This window comes from Erpetoichthys calabaricus, chromosome 6 (assembly GCF_900747795.2).
Source record: "Erpetoichthys calabaricus chromosome 6, fErpCal1.3, whole genome shotgun sequence".
Classification (NCBI taxonomy): domain Eukaryota; kingdom Metazoa; phylum Chordata; class Cladistia; order Polypteriformes; family Polypteridae; genus Erpetoichthys; species Erpetoichthys calabaricus.
In genome coordinates this window covers 114,330,340-114,357,819 of record NC_041399.2, presented here as the reverse complement: position 1 = coordinate 114,357,819, position 27,480 = coordinate 114,330,340, and the positions used below count along the sequence as shown (strand labels likewise).

The following is a 27,480-nucleotide window of genomic DNA, read 5'->3' as shown; positions in this document are numbered from 1 at the left end:
AACAAGTCTGTGATGAGCATTCACAAACTGGGCACTTTCTGTAGACCCTGCTGTTTTATAAGAGCCTCCAGCATCTGCCCATGAGGATGTGATCGATCTCCTCCACCGCACCACCAGTATCGGAGTACCAAGTCCAACAATGCAGCTCAGGGTGCTGGAGCCAGCATCCAGCAATCAGCAGCCTCTGACGTTTTGCAAAGTCAAGGAACATGGAGCCATTTTCACCATGGTCACCAGACAAAGGGGCTGACAAAATCCTCATAGCCAACACTGTCAGTGCCACTGGTTGCATTGAAGTCACCCATGACCAGAAGAGTGTCACTTCATGGGTACCCATCAACCACCGAGCGAAGTTGCAAATAAAATGTCTCCCTCACCGAGACATCACTCAGCCAACAGAGTGACCAGACCAATAAAAGGTGTACCCACCTACAGAGATCTGACCAGTCCCGGGTCACTGAAATGCAGAGTTTATGAAGTTCCTCTGACAGCAGAGGAAGATCATCATCATGACAGATAGACAAGACGTTGCACGCGCCTACCCGGATGGGCCACCTCAAATTGGGACCCACATGCTGCTGTGCACTGGGCGACGCCTCAGCACCACACTAACTCTGATTCCCGACAAGCTTGAGTCCATTGGCTGTCTGAGTTTTGATTCTTCTGGGGATGGGGCTTCCCAGGGCTTTCCCCCATCCCCTTCCTAAAATGAACTGCCTTCCTATGCTTTCAGCAAAGCTATTTCCGTGGAGAGCAGAAAGGAGTGCTGTTTGTCATCTCAGAGCTGCTTGAAGTTTTTTTTATGGTGGCTGGAGTGCCAATCCTGCCACCAACCTACATGATTTCCCTGTAGGTGGTCCTCCAACTTGCAGGGAAATCATGGAGGACATTGGCAGAATGCAGTTTAACGTCATACCCAGGACATAATGAAAGGGACAATCTCAAAATCAAACCATTGTGTGATTCTACTATAATTATATTCAAGACACTTGTGTACAAACCCAGGGATGGTCTGGGCAGTTGAGAAGGACTATTGTTGACTTTTAACTCACCCTTTTCAAATAACAGGCCCCCAGAAATTTATTTTAGGGTCTGTTTAAATCATATTTTTCTTCTCATTAATTGCCAAGTTGTTTTTCCTTAATTTACTGTATAATACATTGCCAGTGTTTGAAGCCTTACAAATAAAATTAAATCTACAATTAATTAAATTATTTAAATTAACAGCAGAATTAAAGTATTTTCATAAAGGTAAATATTTATTTGTATTCATTGCCATTTTGTGCATTAACTGAATTCTTTTTATAAATGAGCACTATAATCTGAGTCCAAAGGGAAGCATGCCGTATAAGAATACACTGAACTTCATATTAATTACATTTCTGTAAGTTCTATAATGCCACTAATATGATCAGAACAGTACTGAGAATACAAATAGTAGCAGTTATATACTCCTACTATCCTCCCATGATTTAAGATATTTCACAAGATATTATGTATTTATCTTTAATTCAAGAATCAGTGTTTATTGAGTATAGAAAATAAGCAGTCTTATGGGGTTTTATGTCAGTCATTGAATAAAAAATGCCCAGTGTAACTCACTTATGTAATTCAGCTTTATTGTCTGACACAAAACCATAATATAAATCATATTAAAGCAAAACAAAAAGTTATAAACAAATCAGAAATTTATAAACAAACCAGATTTTTTGCCAGCACAGTATGTTTGTTGTAAATGTGTAGGCATTGAGTACCTTATGAAGTAGATGGCCGGTGCAGTTTATTATCTTAAAGCTTTGTTTGAAACCATGATTTCTAGTTTTGTTCTGACAATAACATTTTAGGGAAGGGAGAAGAGGTTAAGTGATCAAAATTGATTGTGAATGTCTAGTTAACTTGAGTCACTGGCTGATTGTATAGTTAATCACACAAGTAATAATCATCTGCAAAAATCACTTTTGTACTGCCTACATGATCAAATTGGGATATGCGGACAGTTTTTGGCAAATTATTGTCAGATATTAATGTTAAACTTAGAGATGAACACATCTGCCTAAAACAGAACAATACTTAGTATGCCTATTTAACTGCAGACTGATTAATAAGAAGATGATGAAAATTCTAATTTAATTTTGACAAGTCTGCAGGTTTGAGGGAAAAAAAACAAAACCAAAAAAAAAACAATGAATTTTAACAAGTGGCACGCTGGAGTGAAAATAAATTGGTTGAGTTGCAGCCTCGCTGAGCCACAATTCTCAGCACCGTGACAGCATGGGTTCCTTTGCCTCTCTTTTCGCCTCTTGAAAATCCGAAAGCTTCAGCTGCCATCGGTGGAGAGTTATAAACAGCTGGGAACAATGTCTGGATGTGTCCCAGTAATTTAGCAGATGGCCTGTGTACTCCGCTATCTGTCACCATAGTAACATGCTTTTTTTTATTTCTTTTTTTTCGTAGTGCCAAGAGGAGGAAAATGGCAGACAAGATTCTCCCTCAGAGGGTAAGCTTCCTGAAAACAATAATTTGGGGGCTTAATAATAAATTACCAAAAGATAAGTTGGGGGTATAGCTTTGAAGAAATTTTAGGGGATGGGATGTTATCATAATAGCTATGGATAGGATGGGAGATGAGCAAAATTTGTTTTTGTGATGTTACACTGAGATTCTTAAGATTCCAGAATATGACAGGAGGTTCAGTGCTGTTTTGGCTGATGAAAAATACCTAATACATCAAACTTGGTTGCTGAACTGTCTGTTTTAAAATGTAAGTCAAGTTGTTTCTTTGAAGTTACAGTATACTACAGCTTCTGGTGTGTGTGCATTTTTGCATAAGATATATATATGTATGGATGGACTAAATTAGTCATTAGCCTTTTTTTTCTACTGTATTCAACCCTTTATGAGAAATAAAGCTACTCGGCGTCTTGTAACAATTACCAAATGATCTGTAGAAAATCCCAAAGATAATATACTCAGTCAAGGATTTTTTTCTTTTGCAATTTAAAAAGTCTGCTGTTACTTTCAAATAAAAAGCATCAGGTATTAACCCTAGTTACATGTCCATTTTACTGATCAGACTACCCGAAAATGTTTCAAGGGATTTTAAGGAGACATCCCACATGAAAATGACTTGAGACATTTCCTGTTGTAATCAGTTTTTCTCCTTTTTTTTGTATGGTGTTGGAATTATTATTTCTAACTTGTAGTTTTTTTCTTGAAAATGCAAATTTTACTTCTTACTGAAGTACACATTACAAAGTGTGGTACTAACTGTGCTAATTAATACCCTTCCTAATAAGAGGTGATGGTGAGAAGATTTAAAATAAATTTTAAGTAAGTTATTCTTTTTAAGTAAAAATACTGAGAATGTCAAATCTTTAAGGGCAGCATCCTTTGAGCTACAGATGGCAAGCCAGGCAATAGACGGCTTGAGAAGTAAATAGAGGCTTTAACACCTTGTCAGAGTGCATGCCATTCTGCCTACTTTTTAATCTTTAGACATGTAGAGTTTCCTAAGGTGTTTGATATGATAGATTTTTATTTTCTGTACTTGAATACTTGATCACAGTGCTCTAGTAACACTTATGTATTAAATGTTCCAATCTATTACCATTTTCAAATACAGTACATGTTACATATTTTCTAAAACACAGTTTGTGTATGATACAATTATACAATTATTACAATTATTTGTACTGATTTTACTTATAGTATCATAGTGTAATCATTTACTCTATAATATCTACTTCCTGTTTATTTTCCTAATGATTAAAAATGAAGTATACTACCTGTCTCATTTTAAGACCAAAAAACCACAAAGTCTTGTTTTAATTGAATGATTTTTTATTTTAACAGATTGATATGAATCTAGTACACCTCAGAGCTTATACTAATTTGTAGATAATTATCACAATGTACATTATTAAACAATTTTATTTTCTTTCACATAAAGGAAAAAATATTTTGTAACTTTAACACCTCTTGTGAAGAAAAATCTGTCATATAGCAAATACAAATGAGTCAAGCAATGAAATCATCAATAAGAAAGTCAAGAGATATTGTAACAGATGAACAGCCCATTTTACATGTTTTATTTGGAATTTTTTTCATTAAATGCTTTATAAAGATTTGATAGTAATATTATGAATGATACAATATAGCAACCTGGAGTACATTTCAAATTTGATAAACCATGTAGTACTTAGAGTGGAAATGTTTATTTCTCATTCATTATTGTGCCTTCTTTCAAACTGTTAAAGTAAATAGGGTTTTAACTTACAGTCAACTGCTTAGAAATGTTGGATTGGTACCAATATTTTGAGTTTAGTATCAATATTAATTTTCAGCCCTCAGTACCAGAACCAAAATAGTACCAAGCAACTAATGGATAACACTTCTTCACAGCATACGCCACCACCACCACCACCACCCTACGTTTCACTGTTGTCTTTCCATTGTACTGCACAATCACATGTCTACCTGATGCACAGCACAATCTCGTGCTTCCTTGTTGTGCTGCATAAATGCATGCTTCCCTGCCTTGCTGTACTCCACATCTCCTCTTTTGAATTTACCTGCATAATGAAAGGGAGCTTGGAGAGACAGGTCCCACTGTGAAGTATTCAGTGTGTCAAAGAGCATTTTCCCCATGGGGGGGAAATATTGAACTGAAGCATCTTCAGTGGGGGGAGTTCTGTGAAGTCTCTCTCTAGCACATTGAAAAGCAGAAGAAGGATGTGCTGAGTGTAAGTTCTTTTAAACCTGACATTTACTTCTGGTACCAAAAGTACCAAACTGCTTACCATAACATTTTAAAAATTTAGTTTTCTGGTATTTTTCAGCACCAGTATACAAACCTACTGCTTAGGATTTTTGTTGTATCTAGTTGTATTGCTTACTTACCATAGTTAGCACTACTACAAAGTATATACAGATGTGCAGCCCCTTATTGTATAGGTGAAGCATGGTGATATTATGTATCATGTGACTTCCTGGGCATATGTCTAGAAGTGGTGGGGGGTGTGTTCTATAAACAATATGGCCACAGCAATCAGAAGACATCATAAAGTGGTGGCAACTACAGAATAAATCCCTTTAAAATGGTACTGTAGTGTTGTTATAACAATAACATGAATAAAAGAAAAAAGATGTATGCACATTTGAAAAATAGCACAAGTGAGCCATACCATAGAGTTATTAGACCTTTTAAATGAAAATTCATAGAAATGTATAATTTATAAAGAATAATTAATGTAGAGAATACCCATGTTGACAGGAACAAAAACCCATGCCGACATTAACAAAATATGCAGCCTCCACACACATACATTATCCAAGAAGGGACTGCAAATGCAGGACTTTTAAAATGTGAGGCAAAATAACAAACCTCCATGCTAACCATGAAGTATTTGTACTACAGTAGTCACTAAATAGAGAAGATATTCTTAAGATTGATCTTTAATTTAATATTTCCTGGAACTCATCCTAATTTAAGTAGCACATTAAATCCTTCATAATCTATATTAGGAAAATCTAAATGAGAACAGGCCATTCATCCCAACAAAGCTTGATGTTCCTAATCACTTAATTCTTCTAACATAACATCACGTCTAGTTTTGAAAGTCCCTAAAGTCCTATTGTCTACCACACTACTTGGTAGCTTATTCCATGTGTCTGTGGTTCTCTATTTAGAGAAAAACTTCCTAATGTTTCTGTGAAATTTACCTTTAATTAGTTTACAGCTGTGTCCCCGCGTTCTTGTTTAACTAGAAAATAGCAGTCTTAATCCAACGTACTAATTCCCTTCATAATTTTAAGCACTTTTATCATGTCTCCTAAAAATTTTTTGCTTCAATTGAAAAGGTAATCTCTTTTAATCTTTCCTTATAATTCATGCCATGTGGCCCTAGAATCAGTGTAGCTGCTCTTCTCTGGATTCTTTGTAGCGCTCCTATAACCTGGAAACCAAAACTGCACACAGTACTCCAGACGAGGCTTCACCAGTGTGTTATAAAGCTTGAGCATAACCTCCTTGGACATGCACTCTACACATTGTGTTATTATAACCTAACATTCTGTTAGCCTTCTTAACACTAGAATCCCTGAAGCCTACGCAAAAACTTGTAATGCCGGGCCACCTTAAATTCTCCTGCACCTTCTCATTAGTATCTTTTGTTTTGTAAATATGTCGATCAGCAGTGGCAGCATGCAGCCTACTACCTCATCCCCCACCGATGCAGTTTTAGTCGTACAACAAGTTATCTCAGCTCAAATCTGTTTATCTGGGTGTGAGGTGCCTTGAATTGTATTGGGTAAATAATGTATCTTTATTTGGAACACATACATTTCATGTGTGTTCCGTGACTTCAACAATCTGTGTAAATGTTGGATGACCGGAAATGCGAGGCAAGAAATGTTGAACACATAACTAGAACAGAAACTTTTTTCATGTTCAACTAATAACTGGCAAAATGCTGATGTGAAGTGTATAATGTGTGAAGACTGAAGTCCAAATATGAAATACTATGAACACTTTCACAAAAGACACAGATATTACAAAACAAGTGTGCTTTTTTTGTAGAATTGAACCAAAGTAGAAGAAATTGGGATAGGATATTATATATATATATATATATATATATATATATATATATATATATATATATATATATATATATATACACACGCACATACACACATACATATGTCTGCTTGGTTGATGCAGAGGTAAGCACTGCTGTCTCCAAGTCAAGTGGTTGCGGGTTCAATCCTGGGTCTTTCACGCATTAATGCTTTGAGTAGTGAGCGGCTATTATTTTTACTATTAGAGAGTAAAAACATACATTTGATCTATTTGAGTCTGTAACAGCTGGTGAAAATTTATGGTACTTCTGAAAGTTAGCATTTTGTTTTATTATTCACTTTTATTCTCTCGATCACATTCATACTTCCCCCGATCTGACACTGTTAGTTTTCAGGTGAACTCGGATGAGGATGAGGGTTCTCCATCGGAGAAAGGGAGCAGAATCTCTGCCCGCATGAAACGTCCAGTCACACATAAGAACAACGCAGCTACACCAGGCGTAAAGGCAAAAGATGGCACCGTTTGGATACAGCAAGAGGTTGGGCATCATCCTCCCTGTCAATCTGCCACACGCATGTCCTTCAACAAAACAGCAGGGCCTACAGTGTTCGCCATTTCTGTTACTTACTACACACCAGTTATTTACTTATAGAGATGGTGATGTCAGCTTCTGCTGCTTACTGCCCTGCCTCAGTGATGCTCGTTCAAGATTCAAGAGTTTTATTTATCGCATACACAGTTATACAGGTATAACATGCATTGAAATGAAAAATTGGCCTACTCCAAGATTGTGCAAAACAAAAGCAAACACACAATAGAATAATAATAAAAATAATAAAATAAACTAAAATTAAATAAAATTAACTAAATTAAGTCAGATTAAATTAAGATAAACTAGATTAAAGTTAAATTAAAATCTAAAATCTGAAACAGTGGAAAGTATAAAGTATATAGTTTGAATACAAATAAAAAGTACAAGTAACTTTTCCAAACTCTCAGCCCCTAACCCCAACCCCAACACTCAGCTGCTTATGCTCTTGTGTGGGCAAAAAACAATTCTAAAGGGAAAAAAAGCTTTAAAAATTCCTGCACGTATGCTAAGCAGCAACCAAAAACAAAATGTATTTTTTAATTAACTCTCACACCACAGAATACAAAAACCCTCAGCTGCTTCTACTTAATTTGCAAAGATGAAATCAGCACGTCAGTACGTCTCAGTATCCACTCAACACCTATTTACTCCCCAACCTATTTGTTAATCGCTAAGTGCTTCTTAAACGGAGTACCTCTAACAAACACAGGGACAGACAGCTGTCACTGGACAGAGAATATTAAATTCACATGATGACAATTCTCAGACAATTTACAATACAAAGATTTATACTTGAAATGATGCAATTTTCATGATCAAATGCATTCATTTGTATGATATTATTATCTAGATACTGTATATTTTAAGTTAATGTAATTTGCACAGTTAATAATTAGATTTATATATTGATAATTATTCTATGTTCTTTAAAAGTTTTAAAGAATCTGTCCACTAAGGTTGCATCTACCTATACAGACACCAAGACATTTTGTGCATTGCAGTTGGCTATGAAGAGAGGTGGTATAAAAGGGAAGGACAAGAATTGGGGATAAATTGGTTTGTAGAGTGAGTATGGCTGCAAATAGGAAATCTAATCAAAAGAATATGCATTTTTTTTTCTCTGATTGAGTTTCTGTTCACCACACCTCAAACCCAGCACTCACACATTATTTAAGTTAAATCGCTGGGCTGTAGCTGATATCCACGTATACACCTAGCCTTTTGGAGTCTAGTCACACCTCCCGTGACGATTATATGCACTGTCACAGATATTGTGACAAAGTGCCCTGGGAATAACTACAGTGTTTTCATCTGTGGACCAATTTGGCAGTGTGTCTGAAGACAAGAAATGACGAGTTTGTTGGTGAACAACTACTCAATGCAACTGAGTGGCCCTTTCATCTGTAGCTATACCCCAGAGGACAGTGAATGAGCTGCACAGTTCAGCACTTCAGCAAACCTGAGGCTTGTTAGAATGCAAGTTATAGGCATAGCTATTTGGAAAATGTGCTGCCTCTGTCTTCATAAAATGCAAGGTGGCATTAGGTTTTCACCTCAACCTTGGTGTGCTATGATAGCTTTTTGCATAATGTTGCAAAACATTACTATTACTGTAGTCATACCCCTGCCAAAGAAGAAGATGATGGGGGGTTAGAGATTTGAAAATGAAAAATTGTGATGTGGATGCTAAGCAGACAATCAATGCTACTTTTTTTAGTCAAGGGATGCATCAGTCAGGTTTTATTTTTTTAGGGTCAATACCAATCACTGATTTTATCTTACTAAAATGCCCAATTTTCCATTTTTTCTTCTTTATCCCTTTAAAAAAAAATTTACACTAAGCTTTTGCATTACCAGCCTTGTATTCTATATTAAAGTGTTAACTTTGGCATTTTTATAATTAAATTATAGACCACAGGTGTTACTAGTTTATTTTTTATTGACAAAATTAAATTCTGTAGGCCTATTGTTTAGTAACCAAATAAATGCCAAAATAAAATTACCTTGAAATATATATGTTTAACTAATAAAATATGTACAGAAAATATTTATCCATAAAACATATGGCATGAAAGAAAATAAAATGCTTCTTATAATTATAACCTGTCATTTTGTTAACTTTCTTCTTTAATATATTTATCTGAAGCAAAACTTAATTAAATAATACAAAAATATATATGTTCTCACACATTGATTCAGTCAATTTATATTGGCAGTTAAACACTGCTTAAATGTAAAATATTCATGCAGTTTTAGTTCTGAATCATGTCTAATCATTAATTACACTATTTTATTTTGTTGTTAAAATATAAATTTACTTTTTTTAATATCAGTATTTTTTTTTACAGTGTACCAGCTAAACATTTCTAATGGTTGAAATTATACACATGGATTATCAATGTAATTACGCAGTTCTTGTAATTTATTAAAACTTTTACTGTATAACACACAGAAACAAATAATAAACACATTACATACACTTAAAAAAGGCCACAGATATATCACAGATTCATAAGATGTTTATCAAGAAGATACAAAGCTAACACGCTTAACAAGTTTACAAGTAAAACATACATTTTGCTTTTGAGCTAACAAGCCTACTGTTTGCTAAGCAACAATTTCAATTTTTTCTTTATCTGCTCTTTTTCTAATTGACTAATGTACAAAACACAAGCTCACTCCCTGTCAAAATTCAGACAGTTGCTATCCGTTTTAATAAAACTACAGTACAACAAAAAAACAAACCTCTGAATTCATTAACACTAGAATTATCAGAGCCTACGAAAAAACGTGTAAATCCGTCCCACCTTAAATCGCGTCTTAAATCCGTTTGCACCTCTCCGCCAGAGTCTTTTGTCATCTAAATGTGCTGATAAACACAAGCTACTAGCAGCCAGCTATTCCATCCCCCCACCGACTTAGAACGAACTTCTCCTAGCTCATGCCTTGCCTTGATTTGATTACAGTATCTGATTGCATACAACCCCATCTGACACAGCTGTTTTCACATAAATAAAAGTGTACTTTTATTCAAGACTATAACCGAAGAATAAAGAAAGCAAGTTACAGTTTGTGGTTGATACGACAGCTTGCGTGGTGCAATGCTAAGAACTGCTGATTTCAAGTGACGGTGAGATACGAAGAAGGCAGCTTCGCCAGCGTTTGTGTGTCAGAACCCTTTTGGGGGGGAGGGGGGGGGTAGTATGCATCGTGGTACACTGCAGACCTATAGCGCGTCTTTATGTCAGATGGGGTTGTATGGATTGATTCTGAATGCGACTGCGAGAATGAAAAGTGAATTAAAAAAAAAAAAAAAAAAAGCTAACCTTTACCAGTATCATAAGTTACACCGGCTGTTACAGACTGAAATCAAATTTATGTTGTTATTCTAAAATTGTAAGAAAAAGAGCAATTCACTTCTCAAAGTGGAGCCGTGCGGGATCGAACTCGCCACCCTCTGATTCCCAGTCAGGAGCTGATACCATTACGCCACCGCGGCAGTTGCAGTAAGAGTGTCAATGTGGCATGCTAATGCGGCTTTCTTTGATATATGGACTTCAGGCTTCATACGTTATATAGTTTATGCCTACATTTTGTCATTTACTATTAGAATATGAAAAACGTTTCTTTTTTAAAAATGTGTTTGCACAGACTACTATAGAAACGGAACACACATGAAATACGTGTATTCCAAATAACGCTATATTATTTCCACTCTAAAACTCCACTTCAATCCCAGATACTGTAATCAAATCAAGGCAAGGCATGAGCTAGGAGAAGTTCGTTCTAAGTTGGTGGGGGGATGGAATAGCTGGCTGCTAGTAGCTTGTGTTTATCAGCACATTTAGATGACAAAAGACTCTGGCGGAGAGGTGCAAACGGATTTAAGACGCGATTTAAGGTGGGACGGATTTACGAGTTTTTTCGTAGGCTCTGGTAATTCTAGTGTTAAAGCAGTTTTTCTGACTGTTGTTCTGATTGCCTGGGACAACTCCTCCAATTTCTTTTTCTCATTTTATTACTCCACTTTCTTTAATGCAAGTAGTTTGCAGCAAATAAAAAAGGTACATGCACAAGCTCAACTACCATAATACGTCATGTAAAGGAGCACTACAGCTAATATACCATAAAGCTTTGAAAAGCAGATGGAACAAAATTGTTTTTGTACTTGATTTATTCTCTTGTCTTATGTGGTTACCATTATGTTATCATTTTTACTTCATATTGTTTTTCACAACTTTATTTCACCCCATCGAAGGACCACATCTGTTGCCATATTATGGTCTATTTTGAATCGAACTATGATGCTTTTTGTAGGTGAGGATTAACAAAAGTATTTTATACTCATTTGTAAAGTGGCCAATTAAGTGGGGTTTTGAGAAACCCATAAACAAGTAGCATCTACATTAAGTATACTTGTCATAAAGTGGCTTGTTAGTTGACTATAGCCTATACTTCAATCAGGCAAAAAGTTCATTAAACTTATTTCATATATCTAATTACTGAAAACAAATTTAATATAATCTTTCAGGTCAAGATGGTGACTTGATTTTTTTTTTAGATTGCCCAATTAAGCCTCCATGTCAGATACTACAGTTGCAGGGAAGTATGTTGCTTATATGAAGTAGTGAGTTGCAGTAATCAAGACAGATGAGACCAAGACCTAGACCAGATATTGTGCTGCATACTCAGTCAGATAAGGTATGATTCTGTGGATCTTATATGAAATGAATCTGCATGAAATAGATACAGTTAAAAAAATGGTCAGTGAAACAAAGCTGGCCATCAGTCAACACCCCAAGGTTGTAAATTGGCTTGGCAGGTGTAAATGACAATGAGCAGGGCTGTACAGAGATGGGGAGTTGAGCAGACTGGCTGGCCGAAATAACAAAAACCTTTGTCAGGTTGAGCTGTAGATGGTGGTCCTTCATTTTGGATGAAATGGGATCTATCCAAGATTTAGGACAGAAACCATCTGAGAGTAGTCACATTGATGCCAAGGACAGAGAGGACTGCAAGAATAATCTCATGGTTGACTGTGTCAAAGGCAGAGGAGAGACGTAGAAGGACCAGGACTGATGATATGTTGGTAGCTATATCTAACCGTAGGCGGTCAGCCACAATCAGTAGAGATGTCTCAGTAGAGTGGTTCCTTTTTAAACCAGACTGATTAGGATGGAGCAATCCATTCTGTACAAAGAAGAGGATACTTGATTAGATACAGTGTGTTAATAATGTGTGCAATTGCAGAAATGAGTGAGGGGGAAATAGCCTGAAGGAGATGAGAGGAGATGAGGTCAAATGGACAGGTGATGTGGTTATTGGAGAGGACGTTGAAAACATCAGTGGCAGAGAGTGGAGAGAGTATGGAAAATGTTGGGGGATGCTTGGGCATAAGGCATAATGACAGGCAGTCACCCTTTCCCGGAAAAAGATAGCAAAGTCATCAGCAGTCATGGTGGTTGGAAAAAAAGGTGCAGGATTAAAAATGGAGGTAAAAGTGGAGAATATCAAGCATGTGTCAATAGTGTTGTGAATCCTGGTCTGATAGAAACTTACCTTGGCGTTGGTAATGACAGAAAAGAAGGATGATTAAAGGGATTGATACTTATCTAGTTCTGCCTTAGGACAGTTGGAAGGAAATGGAGGAAGCCAAAGGCTAAGTTCAGTCCATTGACTGTGAAGTGTTTCAGAAAGCACAAGGCAGGAGAGTCCTTTTCGTGCAGGCCTGGAAGAGAGAGGACACACATTATCAAGACAGAGTTGAACGTAGGGTGTATGTGAGCATTGGTAATGAGAGAGGAGAAGTAGTTGGGGGGAGAGAGAGTGGAGAAGACAAGGGAAGAGAAACAGGGAGGGAGGCAGCAGAGGTGATGGTGGAAGGATACAGTGGGGAGAACAAAAGAGTGAGAATAGGGAAGAGACAGTGAGAACTTAATGAAAAAATGGTCAAATGTGTGTAGGGGAGTGACAGTTGCATTTGTGGGAATTCAGTTTCATGAAAGAACAAGGCCTAGCAGATTGTCAGTCTTGTGAGTATGTAGGATGTGGAGCTATGTTATGTTGAAGAAGATAAAAAAAGTGAGAAAGTCTGTATCTGCAGGGGGACTGATCAGTCAGATGTTCAGGTCTCTGATGCTTAGAATTGGGCTGCTGCCATGTGGGAGGGAAGAGAGCCGTTCATCCAGCTCATTGAGGAAGATCTTGAGCAAAGATGAATGGCGATAAATAACAATGTTAATATTAATTAGATAGCAAACAGTAATTGCATGCAGTTCAAATGTAGTGTAGTTGTGTGAACCTTGTAGCAGTGCTACTTTATAAGAACTGCATCTCCCAGCAGTCCTTGCAGGGGCTACCAGGGTCAAAGGTGGTCAAAGGAGGTTTAAAAGAGGGCAGAGGGCAAAAGGAGAAAAAAAAAGTTTGTTTTGTTTGGGTGCAGTGCGTGTTGCGTTTATCTGTCGTTGCTGTCGTTGCTGCCTGCTGTTATTGGAACTTTAATTAATCATTGTGTCCTGGACTGTATTCGTTCGTTGGGGTCTGGGTCGTCTGTCTACCTGTGCACTGAGAACTGTGTTGGATTCATTGGTTTTCCAGAAGAGTGGAGGGCTCCTGAATCAACCATCTGATTTCATCCTCATCATCAGTAACTACCGGTAGGACTGTATTTTTCCTTCACCCTTTCAACATACAGATCGCTGGACTTAACTCTGTCACTTTTCATCTTCATCCAGTTTGGTTTATATGGACTTTGCTGTGTGGTGTTTGTGTTTATCTGTTAAATGTAATATCGCCGAAGGGGTTAGGGGTGGTATTACTGTTTTCATTAATTATTTTTGGGTCATTATATTTGTAATTGTTTGCCTTTCCTAGTGTGCTTTATTGTCTCTGTTCTGAGTGTGTGTGGGTCGATCCAAGGCTGGGGACGTTCCTGGGATCTCTTCTATTAAAATAAATAAATCACCGTCATCTTTGACGGTGTGAATCTTAGCGGCCCCTGACCGCTACAACCTAGTAGAGTGAATCTCATAAGGATACCTGTCCCTCCAGCCCTACCAATGGAATAGCAGATATGGGAGAAGTTGAGAGAAAGTACTGTCAGTGTTGGTCTGTTTTCTGGCTGAATTCATGTTTCTGTCATAGCCACCACTTATAGACCCTGTTGGGAGGCAAAAGCTGGAATAAAGTCTGCTTCATTGACTGCAGACTGGCAATTCCACAAGCCAAAGGAAAAGAGAGTGCCTGTAGAGGTGGCTTGATGAAGAAGACAAAGAGGGCTGATGCTTGTGTGACAGTGCCTTTAAGTCTGTTTACCACTAGAATTACCAGAGCCAACGAAAAAACTCATAAATCTGGCCCAGCTTAAATCCCTTCGCACCTCTCCGTCAGCGTCTTTTGTCTTCTAAATGTGTCAATAAGCCCAAGCAGCAAGCTATACCACCCCTCCCACCGCCTAACAACAGGCAAGAAGTTTTCCCAGTTCCTGCCTTGATTGATTATCTGGGAGTAAGCTACCCAGAATTGTAAGGGGAAATAATTTGATGTGTGTTTTGTGTCTACAACAATCTGTGTAAACACATTGTTAAAACAGAAACGTTTTTCATGTTTTAGTAATAAATAACAAAATGTAGACATGAACTTAATATTATACAATAAAAACATACATTTGATTTGTGTCTGTAACAGCCGGTGTATTGTGTAAATTTATAGTGTTTTGCACCTACCCCTTGTCTGGGTGTACGTATCCTCATTTGCCTGGCATATCTCAGTTATGACTGTCAATGGTGGTGAGTTCTAGAGGCTCCCAGAAGGAACAGCGTGGAGTCAACCTGTACTATCATTGTGCTAAGTTATTATTATTAAGTGCTTTTTACTGTATATCTTTCTGCACTTAATATACCAATCAACCTACGTAACTGTTTGTTTGCTTTCTTGCTGATAATTTTACATCTTTTTATGTATTGAGCATTGAGCATCAACCTTGCAATTCCCCATGGGCTCTCCTCCCAGGTGTCTATGTCCTCTCACTTCCACCAGCTCTCTCCCATTCCTGCCTTTCTTCTCTCCAAATTTGAATCTCCATTTCCACGTCTTTTCTATCATTCTCTCTCTCTTTCTCTTTCTGTGGAAGTTTTCTTTCTCTTTTTTCTTTCTGCCGTGCAGGCTTCTCTTACACACAGCATTCCTAATTAGGTGCAGGTGTGAGGTGCCTCTCCCTCCAAGGCAATAATGAGGCGCCTGACTGACGCTTACATTTGCACTTGCATACGCAGTCAGCCAGAAGCCCCAACCGTTCCCAGAGCAAAGTGCGTTTACACACACCCACGCCCGATCAGAGCCTGCACCTAATGGGGCGCAATTATTTGTTTAAAATCAGCACAGCACCACTGTCCACTTATCACAACCACAAATAACTATAGCAATGCTATAGTAATGAATCACATAAGTAACCAACCTGGAAAGACTGGCCTTTCTCGAACAGATGGCCAAAAACCCAGACGTTACTTTCCTAGCCAGCTACTGAGAGCAGCCGTTTAAATCCCCTCCACAACTTGTGTATCTAAATGTTGAATTTCTTGAATCCTTGAATGTATCTCAATTATTTTGAGGCTCTGTTGGTGCTGCTTTTGCTTTTTTAGCTCTATTCACGTACTGTAATTGGGAGCAGGAGGGACTGAGATAATAATAAATAATAAATAAATAAAATAAAAAAAAATGGCACGATGGTATAAACAAACCAAATTAGTTGGCCCTTACATAAAGTTTTAGTTTAATTTTAATAATGCCCATCCTTCCAATGCCAGGTTTACAGGCGTCTGGTGTCAAAGAACTCGAGTGTTGGCTTATGAAGTTGATATTCATAGCACTGTTTATCGTAGTGAAAACAATTGATTTTTTTCAGGGTTTTATGCTTGAACATTGACCTGTGGTCTTTTGCATACTTAATTCAAGATCCCAAAATGTAATTTACTAAAAAGATTTTGTTCAAGTGCTACATGCAACCAAAATAAAGTCATAAGTATTTCATCAGTTTTTTTTTTTTTTTTTTTCTTATTCTGACAGATACGGGATCTAGTTCCAGAGTCCCAGGCCTACATGGATTTGCTAGCATTTGAGAGAAAACTTGACCAAACCATCATGAGGAAAAGAGTGGATATTCAAGAAGCATTAAAGAGGCCAATGAAGGTATGTTTAAGACGAAAAGAAATTTACTGTAATAGTAGCATTGACTTTAATAAGGAAAATATTAACTTATTGTTAAAGTGTTCAAAATGGCCATGGAATATAAAAGTACACAGTCCCTACTTTAACATTATATTTTATATATAACTTCGTGTTTTAAAATAAGATGTTCATCGCTCTAAAGAAGACTTCTTTAGGTTAATCAGTTATCTACCTGTAAGCTTCTAGAAGTGACAACTTCTGACTCATTCTGTTTTTAGATTAGTTATGTCATTCTTTCTTTTGTCCCAGCATGTGTGTCCGGTATACTTTTGGCTTTTTTGTTTTGTGTGACAACCAGAATCTGAGGTTTAAACAGAACCAGGACATGTAGTAACATGAGGAAGTACACCAGTGGAACTATAAATGATTCCAATACCAGAGGTGAAAAAATATTTTAAAGTCTATTTATTGCACCAAAGTCAATTTCAAACTTCAAAAACAGTCCAAAGTGTACTTTTGTATCCGGTAAACAATAAATGATGAGGTAACACAAGTGATAAAGTGTTCCTTTACAAATTCAGTTTTCCATTCATCATCGTGGGCAAAAATACAGGCTTCCTCTGCAGTACCTTTTCAAAATAAGTACTGTACATCCATTCATCCTATTTACCACACACTCTACACTATATCAGCCAATTAAAAACAAAAACAGTCTTTTCCACATGTCCTGCAATTTAGAAATTGTCAGCCTTCTGCATCCTCACAGAGAAACTTCTATCAGGAGGACCCTGGCCAGTGACATGAAGCTTTGGAAACTCTGTAATCAAGAAACCTTGAAGTACATCATAAATTACCAATTTTCTCAGAAAATACCCTTGATGTTGCAACTGTATTATGTGGTTTAAATCATGGATTTTAAAAAGTGCTAGAAGTTTTAAAGATAAGATTTCATCTTAAAAAATGTTACATTTTGTGAAATTGAAGCCAATTTTGCGTGATTTACAAACAAACAAACCCACAAGATCTTCTTCTTTTGGCTGCTCCCATTAGGGGTTAGCAGCAGCTTTTTCCATATCATCCTGTCCTCTGCATCTTGCTCTGTTACGCCCATCACCTGCATGTCTTTTTTCAACACATCCATAAACCTTCTCTTAGGCCTTCCTCTTTTCCTCTTGCCTGGCAGCTGTATCCTTAGCATCCTTTTCCCAATATACCCAGCATCACTCCTCTGCACATGACCAAACCAATACAACTCTGATTTTGTCTCAAAACCGTCCAAACTGAGCTGTCCCTCTAATGCAGGGGTTGGCAAACTTTTTTAGCCGTTACCCCAAAATTTATTTGGTTTTTCTAACATTACCCCTGAGATTTGAAAGGGAAAAAATCAAAATCTTTTCAAAATTTAAATATTTTATTGCACCAATATGAAATATTAAAGAATAAATAATGTAAATAAATTAAATATAAAAAAAGAACTCTCTGCTAAAGTGAAAATAAGCAAAATATTTAATAAGTAACAAAATAAACAAAACACGGTAGTGAACAAAAAAATGCAATTCACACACATTTTGAGAAATGATATTGTTTCATTTCTCAAACAATGAGATCAAAATTGTGAGTTTTGGAGGTAAGCCCGATTTGAATATCATTTTCGCAGTTCAGACGATTTCTTTGCTTTGTTTTAATATTCATTAATATGGAAAACCCTTGTTCGCAAAGATAAGTTGTTTAGAAAGGTTGACCGCCTCTTCATGTGTGATATTGATAGCTTTTGCAGCAGTTGTCATCCAAAAAGATGACAGACTGATTTTATTCTCAAATTCAATTTGCGCTTCATTATTGGATCGAAGTTCAAGAATTGCCTCTGCCAATCCTTGAGGTTCTTTTGGTATTTCAGCTATTTCACATTTAAAGGGATCAACAACCCAACTGATAGTACTTAAATCAAAATCAGGAAAATAATTTGAGAACCGCTCTCTGAGTTTTGTAAGATGTCTTGTAAGTGTATCTTTGATGTCATCAAAAGTAATATTTTCAGAATCTTCCAAAAACAAAGCTAACTTTGGAAATGCAGTTATCTTGTTCCCTTGTATTTTCTGTCTCCAATATAGAAGCTTTGATCCAAACGCTGATATCTTTTCTCTGGCTGAAATGATGTTGATATTTTTTTCCCTGCAATTCTTTGTTCAGTGCATTCACATGCTCAAAAACATCTGTTAAATATGCAAGATATTCAACCCACGAGGTGTTTGTGAACTTCTCTGCAAGAATATGCTTTTGATCAGTGAGGAAAATTTCAAGTTCAGTTTTCAAAGCACACACTCGATTCAAAACATCCCCAAGAGAAAGCCATCTTACTTCTGTGTGGTAGAGAAGGTCTGTATATTCAGCCTCACCATCTTCACAAAATTCACGAAATAGGTGCGTTAAGTGAGTGCATGTTGTTTGACAAAATTAACGACATTAATAACGTCATGCATGACGGTCTCCAGTACAGGTTCCAAATGCTTAACAAGAAGTGCTTGGCAATGGATTATACAGTGAGTAATTTCAATTTCTGGATTATTATTTTTGCCAAAGCCTAAAAACCATTAAGATTACCCAACATAGTTGGAGCTCCATCAACAGTCACTGCAGTGCATTCTTTCCACTTCAAATTAATGCTTGGAGTATTAAAATATTCATTCACCTTATTTAAAGACATCAATACCACGTGATCTCAATTTGTAGGGGAACAAAACAACAATTCCTCTTCAATTGCATGTGTACCTTTGTAGCGAATTTATACCATTAGCTGTGCATTGTTACTGACATCTGTAGTTTCATCAAGCTGAATAGCAAAATATTTACTCTTTTATTGAAGAAATAACTTGTTCCCTCACATTTTTTGCTAAAATTGAAATTCTTTCTTTTACTACTTTGCAGACAAGGGCACTGAATTCAGTTTCGTGGCCTCTTTCTGACCACGCAAGATCTCTGCCATTTTCAAAGCTGTTGGTTTAATTAATTCCTGACCAATTGTATGTGGTTTCTTGTTTCGAGCAATCAACCAGGATACTTAAAAGCTTGCCTTTGCTGCTGAATGTGTGCTGAACGATCGAATGTGTCTCTCAAGTTGCTGTCCAGTCTTTGTCTTTTGGCAGACTTTTCTAAATTTACAAAACATTCCCGCGGCTTGGAAGATAGATGTGAATATAAATTATCCAAGTGCTTCTTTAACTGACTCTTTTTGAAAGATTCTGCAGTGAGTACTTTCAAACATACAACACACTGTGGTTTCATTATTCCCTTGTCTTCTATTTGTGTGAACCCATAATTGAGGAACTCTTCATGGTATACTCTCTTCCTATTTGAAGCCATCTGAAAGGTAAAAATCATCCGTGGTTATTTGTTGAGCATATGTCGGTTAAATTAAGGCCTTTTCATTTATTAATAGTTTAACTTTTTTTAATAAAACATTATGTTACCTTGCTTGTCAAAAATTTATCCACAAATATTACATAGGTGTGAAAAACGACTAAGTTAGAATGGCGTACATATATCAGCAACACGGGTGACTATATCAGTACTCGAACACCTCGCTACGTTCCCGTATGCTGTTCATGCAGTTACAAAATCGGATGCCAGAATATGCAAATGTAACATACGTGTACGCTGGCGCTGCGCTGTGAGGGATGACTGTACTAAGCTAGTCTCAGCGGTCATGTAGAGGTTTAAATTACTAAAATACTGTTTTCACATTTCATTTAATTTTTTATAATGTATATAATTTTTATTTAGGTTAAATGAGTCTCCGTTACCCCTGAGATTTTAGTTTTTACCCCATTCGGGGTAATTTACCATGGTTTGCCGACCACTGCTCTAGTGTACTAATTTCTAGTCCTGTCCGTCCTTGTCACACCCTATGCAAATCTTAACATCTGTAACTCTGTCACCTCCAGTTCTGTCTCCTGTTTTTTGGTCAATGTCATCGTCTCCAACCCATATAACATAGCTGGTCTCATTACTGGGTTCTATTCAATAAGGGCGCGCACAAAAAGGCGACCTTCAAAAGGGCGACCTCAATTGGGCGCGGAGAATAAAAGCGCACATAAATAAAAGCGATCTTCAAAAGGGCGACCTCAATTGAGCGCCGAATAAAGGCGCGCGTAAATAAAGGCGAGCTTCAAAAGGGTGACCTCAATTGAGCGCCGAATAAATGTGCGCGCAAATAAAGGAGCGCTTCAAAAGGATGACCTTCGGAGCGAATTAAATTAATTGTCCTTGATTATGCTAATAGACCGCATCTCGAATATCTACGTGGCATTGCACATAATCTACAGCTTCAAGTGTAACTTGCTTTCACCTTTTTATACATTCAGTCATTGCCTTAATCTAATTTTCTGTAATTTTGAAAACAACGAAATATAGAGAGCTTTAGAAATAGTTCGTTAGAAGTTCATGCATTAATTAATTGGATGTTTTAATATTCTTGCTCTCACCTTTTTATATGTTCAATCATTGCCTTTATCTAATAAATTTTCTGTAATTTTGTTGCGTTTGCCTTTATTCGCTGCGCCCAATTGACGTCACCCTTTTGAAGCACTCCTTTATTTATGCGCGCAGTTATTCGGCGCTCAATTGAGGTCGTCCTTTTGAAGCTCGCCTTTATTTGCACGCGCCTTTATTCGGCGCTCAATTGAGGTCGCCCTTTTGAAGATCGCTTTTATTTATGTGCGCTTTTATTCGCTGCGCCCAATTGAGGTCGCCCTTTTGAAGGTCGCCTTTATATGCGCGCCCTTATTGACGGATACCTCATTACTGTCCTGCAGACCTTCCCTTTCACTCTTGCTGATACCCGTCTGTCACAAATTACTCCTGATTTGCATTGGGTGTGACAAGGATAGATAGGATTAAAAATGAGTACATTAGAGGGTCGTCTCAGGTTGAACGGATGGGAGACAAAGTTAGAGAGGCAAGATTGCGTTGGTTTGGTCATGTGCAGAGGAGAGATGCGGAGTATATTGGGAGAAGGATGCTAAGGATAGAGCTGCCAAGGAAGAGAAAAAGAGGAAAGCCTAAGAATAGGTTTATGGATGTGGTGAGAGAGGACAAGCAGGTGATGGGTGTAACAGAAGAAGATGCAGAGGATAGAAAGATATGGACGAAGATGATCCGTTGTGGCAACCCCTAATGGGAGCAGCCGAAAGAAGAAGATATGTAAACTATTTTCTCTATAAGTGCTATCCACCCTAAATATGTGAACTTAAAAGTCTCGTTAGAAGCCTTGACAAAGAGACCAGCTCAAAGTGCATTGGGTGATTTGGCAAAACCATCATTCAGCACCTACAAATAACACTGTGATCATCAAAAATGACTCTTTAATCATAGATATTATACACAAGTGGCTGACCAGGGATTAAATTCAAGATATATCATTATTATTTCCCGAAAAATTGTCTATCTTTTCAATGGGAGTTCCTGTCACTTTAAGCAGATATCCTGAAAGGTATTTAAGATAGATTGAATTGCACCAGACGTTATCGTAACATTTTTTAAATCCATTGGCAATATCTCAAAATGCACAGGAAGTTATTTTTAGATATATGGAAATGTATTTCATATATCTCAGAATTAATTTCAGATATCTCAGAATTGTCTGGAAATGTAATCATTTTTTTAACGTATTTCGTACATCTTTATATTGAATTACGTTTTGAGGTATAAAGAAAAATAATTTTTTTGATATCTCAAATTCATTTATTAAAAATGCTTTCAGCTCCAGTTGGCATATCTTAACTTTGTTACAAACTTATAGTCCAATTCCTGGAAGTAATTCTGAGATACTTGATAAATATGGGTACTAGTCACCTTTCTTCTGCCAGTTCACAATAGCAGAGAATTACATTTTGGGTGTTAAAATTTCAAGTGATAATGTTAGCTCAGTCATATAGAAGTTTACTTTACTTAACAGAGAATGTTTAATATAGTCTTGGGTGATGTTCGAAAGAATAATATAATTACTTTATAATTCCTTTACTGTAGCATCTAACAGTAGGGCTTCACAGGATGTAATCAGTTACAAGTCACTTCAAGTATGTTTCTTCGGCCTGCAGTGCACAATTCATAGAAAAAGATTAAATGATAAGCAAGGCCTAAATGAAGCAAATGATTAAATTCTAAGCTCAATTTCAGTAAAAAATGTCTTTTATTTTTCATGTTGGAAATCCTGCGGTGGGTTGGCACCCTGCCCGGGATTGTTTCCTGCCTTGTGCCCTATGTTGGCTGGGATTGGCTCCAGCAGACCCCCGTGACCCTGTGTTCGGATTCAGCGGGTTGGAAAATGGATGGATGGATGGATGTTGGAAATCTGTTTGTGTCATGTCTTAGCCCGGGTTCCCCCCAACTAAAGCTGAAATTCATGTTTTATGTTTGTTTTTGATTACTTTATTTATGTTGATAATACTTTGGTTGATTTTGTGCATTATTCTTTGTTTTTGATTTTGTTTACATACAGTCATGGCTGAAATTATCGGCACCCCTGGAATTTTCCCAGAAAATGCACCATTTCTCCCAGAAAATTGTTGCAATTACAAATGTTTTTTATATACATGTTTATTTCCTTTATGTGCATTGAAACTGTAGCGAACTCCCCTAATTGTTGGATGAGGAGCCCGGAACACACAAAAAACTCCTACTCTTAGGAAAAATAATACTATTATGTCCGAAAACCGACAGAACCTTAGACCCAATTTTGATGTCCCCAGATGGAGTTATTTATGGATTTATACCAAAAAAGAAATAATCACCCAACAGTTGTTTAACCAAACCAAAAGAATATATATTATAAATCAAACCAATCATAAAACACTCTTTAAATCAATCCTTATCCAAAATAAACACTAAGTAATAGGCCACCCCCTTTTACCCTTCTATAATATACAGAAAGAAAGCAAGAAAGAAAGCCAGGAAAAGAAACGGAGATATATCCTATTTATCACCAACCCCAATATATTCACAGTAAATACCCGTATGAATACACATATATACACATATATACAAATATAAATTAGACACACACACCCACAATCCCCACACGTTCCCCAGTCCCATTTATATTAATTTGATTTAAAGTCTCTAGCCACACGGCCTGGGAAGTCCATGAATAATCCAGCAATCCAGTCAACTACGCTCCACAGACTAGTAAACTGTATTTATAGGTAAAAGGAGCAATCTCACCGGCTTGGCGACGATTCTTTGTTAAAAGCTGAAATCCGTCTCACCCGGGAGTCTAAGCGTTAGCGTCCTTCCATGGCCGCTGCCCGCATCACAAATGCCACTTAAAGTCGTGCACTCCGAAGATCCTTTCCGATTAGCTCGCACTCCTTTTCGTTGCGTCCAACCGTATTTACGGAGCCTTACGTGCTTTACCAATCACTTCTTCCCAGATACTTCTTTAAACAAACTTTCTTCTTCCTCCTCCCTCCTCTCTTCTTTCCTTTTGTCTCTCTCCTTTTAAAATACGCGCCTCCTTGCCTTTTAAAGAAGATTCTTCCTCTTACGTCACACCAAAGTTATTTTTGCAAGGACCCACAGGCACTGTTTGGACCCCTACTCCCCTTAAAGAAATATCCCACACTCAATTTATTCCTTTGGACATAATCTCTAAAGGAAGCAAGCGGCAGAAATAGTTAAAAACACACACAAAAATAAAAATATGTGACAACCGTTACAAAACAACACAAAATAAAAGAGAAAAAAAAGCCAAATCTGACATCATGTCACATTAGAACTCCAAAAATTATTGGCACCTTTTCAAAATTGTGGGTAAATCATTTTATTCCAAGCATATGATGTTCTTTTAAACTCACCTGTGGCAAGAAACAGGTGCTGGCAATATAGCAATCACACCTGAAGCCAGTTAAAATGGAGAAAAGTTGACTCAACCTTTCTGTTGTGTGTCTGAGTGTGCCACACTAAGCATGGAGAACAGAAAGAAGAGCAGAGAATTGTCTGAGGACTTGAGAACAAAAATTGTGGAAAAATATCAACAATCTCAAGGCTACACGTCCATCTCCAGAGATCTTCATGTTCCTTTGTCCACTGTTCGCAACATAATCAAGAAGTTCACAACACATGACACTGTAGCTAATCTCCCTGGACGTGGAAGGAAGAGAAAAATTGATAAAACACTGCAACGAAGGATAGTCTGAATGGTGGATAAACAGTCCCAATCAACTTCAAAACATATTCAAGCTGTTCTGCAGACTCAGGGTTCAACAGTGTCAGCTCGAACTATCCGTCGACATCTGAACGAAATGAAACGCTATGGCAGGAGAGCCAGGAGGACCCCACTGCTGACACAGAAACATAAAAAAGCCAGACTGGAGTTTGCCAAAATGTACTTGAGGAAGCCAAAATCCTTCTGGACGAACGTCTTGTGGACAGATGAGAGCAAGGTAAAGCTTTTTGGTAAAGCTCATCATTCTACTGTTTATAGAAAACGGAATGAGGCCTATGAAAAAAAGAACACTACCTACAGTCAAACATGGTGGAGGTTCTAAGATGTTTTGGGGATGTTTAGCAGCCTCTGGCACTGGATGCCTTGACTGTGTGCAAGGCATCATGAAATCTTAAGACTACCAAAAGATATTGGGGCGCAAAGTACGGCCCAGTGTCAGAAAGCTGGGTCTGCATCAGAGGTCATGGGTGTTCCAGCAGGACAATGACCCCAAACATACCTCTAAAAGCACCCAGAAATGGTTGAAGACAAAGCGCTGGAGAGTTCTGAAGTGGCCAGCAATGAGTCCGGATCTAAATCCGATTGAACACTTATGGAGAAATCTCAAATTTGCTGTTGGGAGAAGGCGCCCTTCAAATCTGAGAGACCTTGAGCAGTTTGCAAAAGAAGAGTGGTCGGAAATTCCAGTTGAGAGATGTAACAAGTTTGTTGATGGTTATAGGAAGCGCTATTTTATTTTTTCCAAAGTGCGTGCAACCAAATATTAAGTTGAGGGTGCCAATAATTTTGTCCAGCCCAGTTTTTGAGTTTTGTGTGAAATGATGTCAGATTTGGCTTTTTGTATCTGTTTTTTGTGTTGTTTCAATGCACATAAAGGAAATAAACATGTGTATACTAAAACATTTGTAATTGCAACAATTTTCTGGGAGAAATGGTGCATTTTCTGGGAAAATTCCAGGGGTACCGATAATTTAGGCCATGACTGTACGTAAGCCACCTGTGTTATGTTCCATGTGTTTTGTGGATGTTCCCTGTCATGAATTGTCCCTGGCGTCATGCAAGTTTTAAATAAACAATTAGGACCAGGGCTGCAATCGGGTGTGGGTGTGTGCAAGCTCGCTCCACTCCATGGTTGATTGAGGTGCTTGGCCGATCGTGCTACATACACGTGCAGAGGCCAGTGGCTTATAGACTTATAATCCGGAGGTCGTGAGTTCAAACCTGGCTCCCCTGCAAATTTACCATTTTGAGTAGTGAGCTGCTCTTATTGTTAATATTATACAATAAAAACATACATTTGATTTGTGTCTGTAACAGCCGGTATAACTTTATAGTACTTGTAAAAGTTAGCTTTTTTTTTCACTTTTATTCTCTCAGTCACAATCAAGATACAACACCCACCCAAACCACCCCAGATCTGACGCGGTTACTTTTTATCTGAAACTGGGAATAACTGTACATGTGAGTGGTGTTTTGAGACAATAGAACAGGAAATTCTCTGATCTGGAGGGATAAAAGCTGACACACAAACACTGGTGAATCTGCCTTCTTCGTATCTCACCATCAGTTGAATTTTTTTTTTGTATTCAGTTTTATTGAGTGTTCCTGTTCACGCTGAATTAGTATGCACCTTATGGTCCATGATGTCAAAGCCGCACTGACAAAGAAACAGAGACATATGTATATACAGTATGATATTTGGAATAACTCATTTTATGACATGTACAGTACATTTCGAAAACATTGTGGCACTGATGCAACATTATTCATATTGTTCATATTCATTTGCACGCCTTCTTGCGCTTGTAATCAGTGACCATGGGTTTTTGTTTTGTTTTTTTTTTGGATCTTGCCAGTGTTCACTTTTCGGTGCATTGGATTGTTTCTTTTGTACTCCAGGACATGCAGAGGAAAGAATAGTACAGAGAGGTCAGTTCCGCGCTGTATGCAATCATCAGATTCAAATGTTAACAGTTGCCACACACCCAAGGACCGTCCTTTCTATATTTACGACATGTGTACCTGTTGCAATGTACACACTTCTCTCTGTGCTGTGGTTACTATTAAACTAAAGATGCTGGGGGGAGCGGCGGTCTTGGAACAGAAGCTTGTCGATGTTGCATCCTCTTTTGCTTTATCCATCACCTTTTCTTGCAAGAAGTGATGACCAAGTTCCTCTGCAAGGTGAGCCATAAACACTCTTCTTTTCTCAGTGGCCCCCGTGCATGCCTTGTACAGTACATTTGCATTGATCGAGTCAAGTCAAGCATGTTATAGCACAAGCAACCGACCACCTGCGTGCTCCTGCCGCACTGAATAAGCTCATGCCTTCAGGTGCATGATGTCAGTGCAGCAGTGGACAAAAAAGAAAGAGACAAATATATGTGACATTTTGAAGAAATCATTTTATGACCTGAATAGTACCAATCAGAAACATTGTCGCACGGATGCATTATTATTTGAAAACGAACAGCAAAAGATCGGGTGTGAATTTATACTGCTGTTAGTTAGAGTCAGATCAGAAGGGGGGGGTGTGTTGGGGGGGCGAGGGACAGCGTGAACGTCACTGAAAGAATAAAACTGAAAAAAGCTAACTTTTAGAAATGCCATACATTTACAGCTGATCTGACGCTGTTTGTTTTCAAATCATATTGCATTAGTGCAACAATGTTTTCTGATTGATACTATTCAGGTCATGAAATGATTTCTTCAAAATGTCACATATATTTGTCTCTTTCTTTGTTTCCGGTGCTGTGTTGACATTGTGCACCAGAAGGTGTGAGCTTATTCAGTGCGAGCAGGAAGCACGCAGGTGGCCGGTTGCTTGTGCTACAACAAGCTTGACCTGGCAGCAATGAACGCACATGTACTGTACAAGGTACGCACGGGGGCCACTGAAAAAAGAAGAGTGTTGTTTGCTCA

At 37.6% G+C, this 27,480-nt stretch overlaps 1 protein-coding gene across 2 annotated transcripts in view; it reads left to right on the top strand.

The window, feature by feature from the left end:
- Positions 1-27,480, top strand: part of LOC114653516 (SWI/SNF-related matrix-associated actin-dependent regulator of chromatin subfamily D member 3) — a 481,542-nt gene that overhangs the window by 351,115 nt on the left and 102,947 nt on the right. For both annotated transcript variants that reach the window (XM_028803878.2, XM_028803879.2), the window contains exons 3-4: positions 2,455-2,497; positions 16,236-16,358. In XM_028803878.2, the coding sequence (XP_028659711.1) occupies positions 2,455-2,497; positions 16,236-16,358 (166 nt within the window). The remainder of the gene's footprint in view (positions 1-2,454; positions 2,498-16,235; positions 16,359-27,480) is intronic.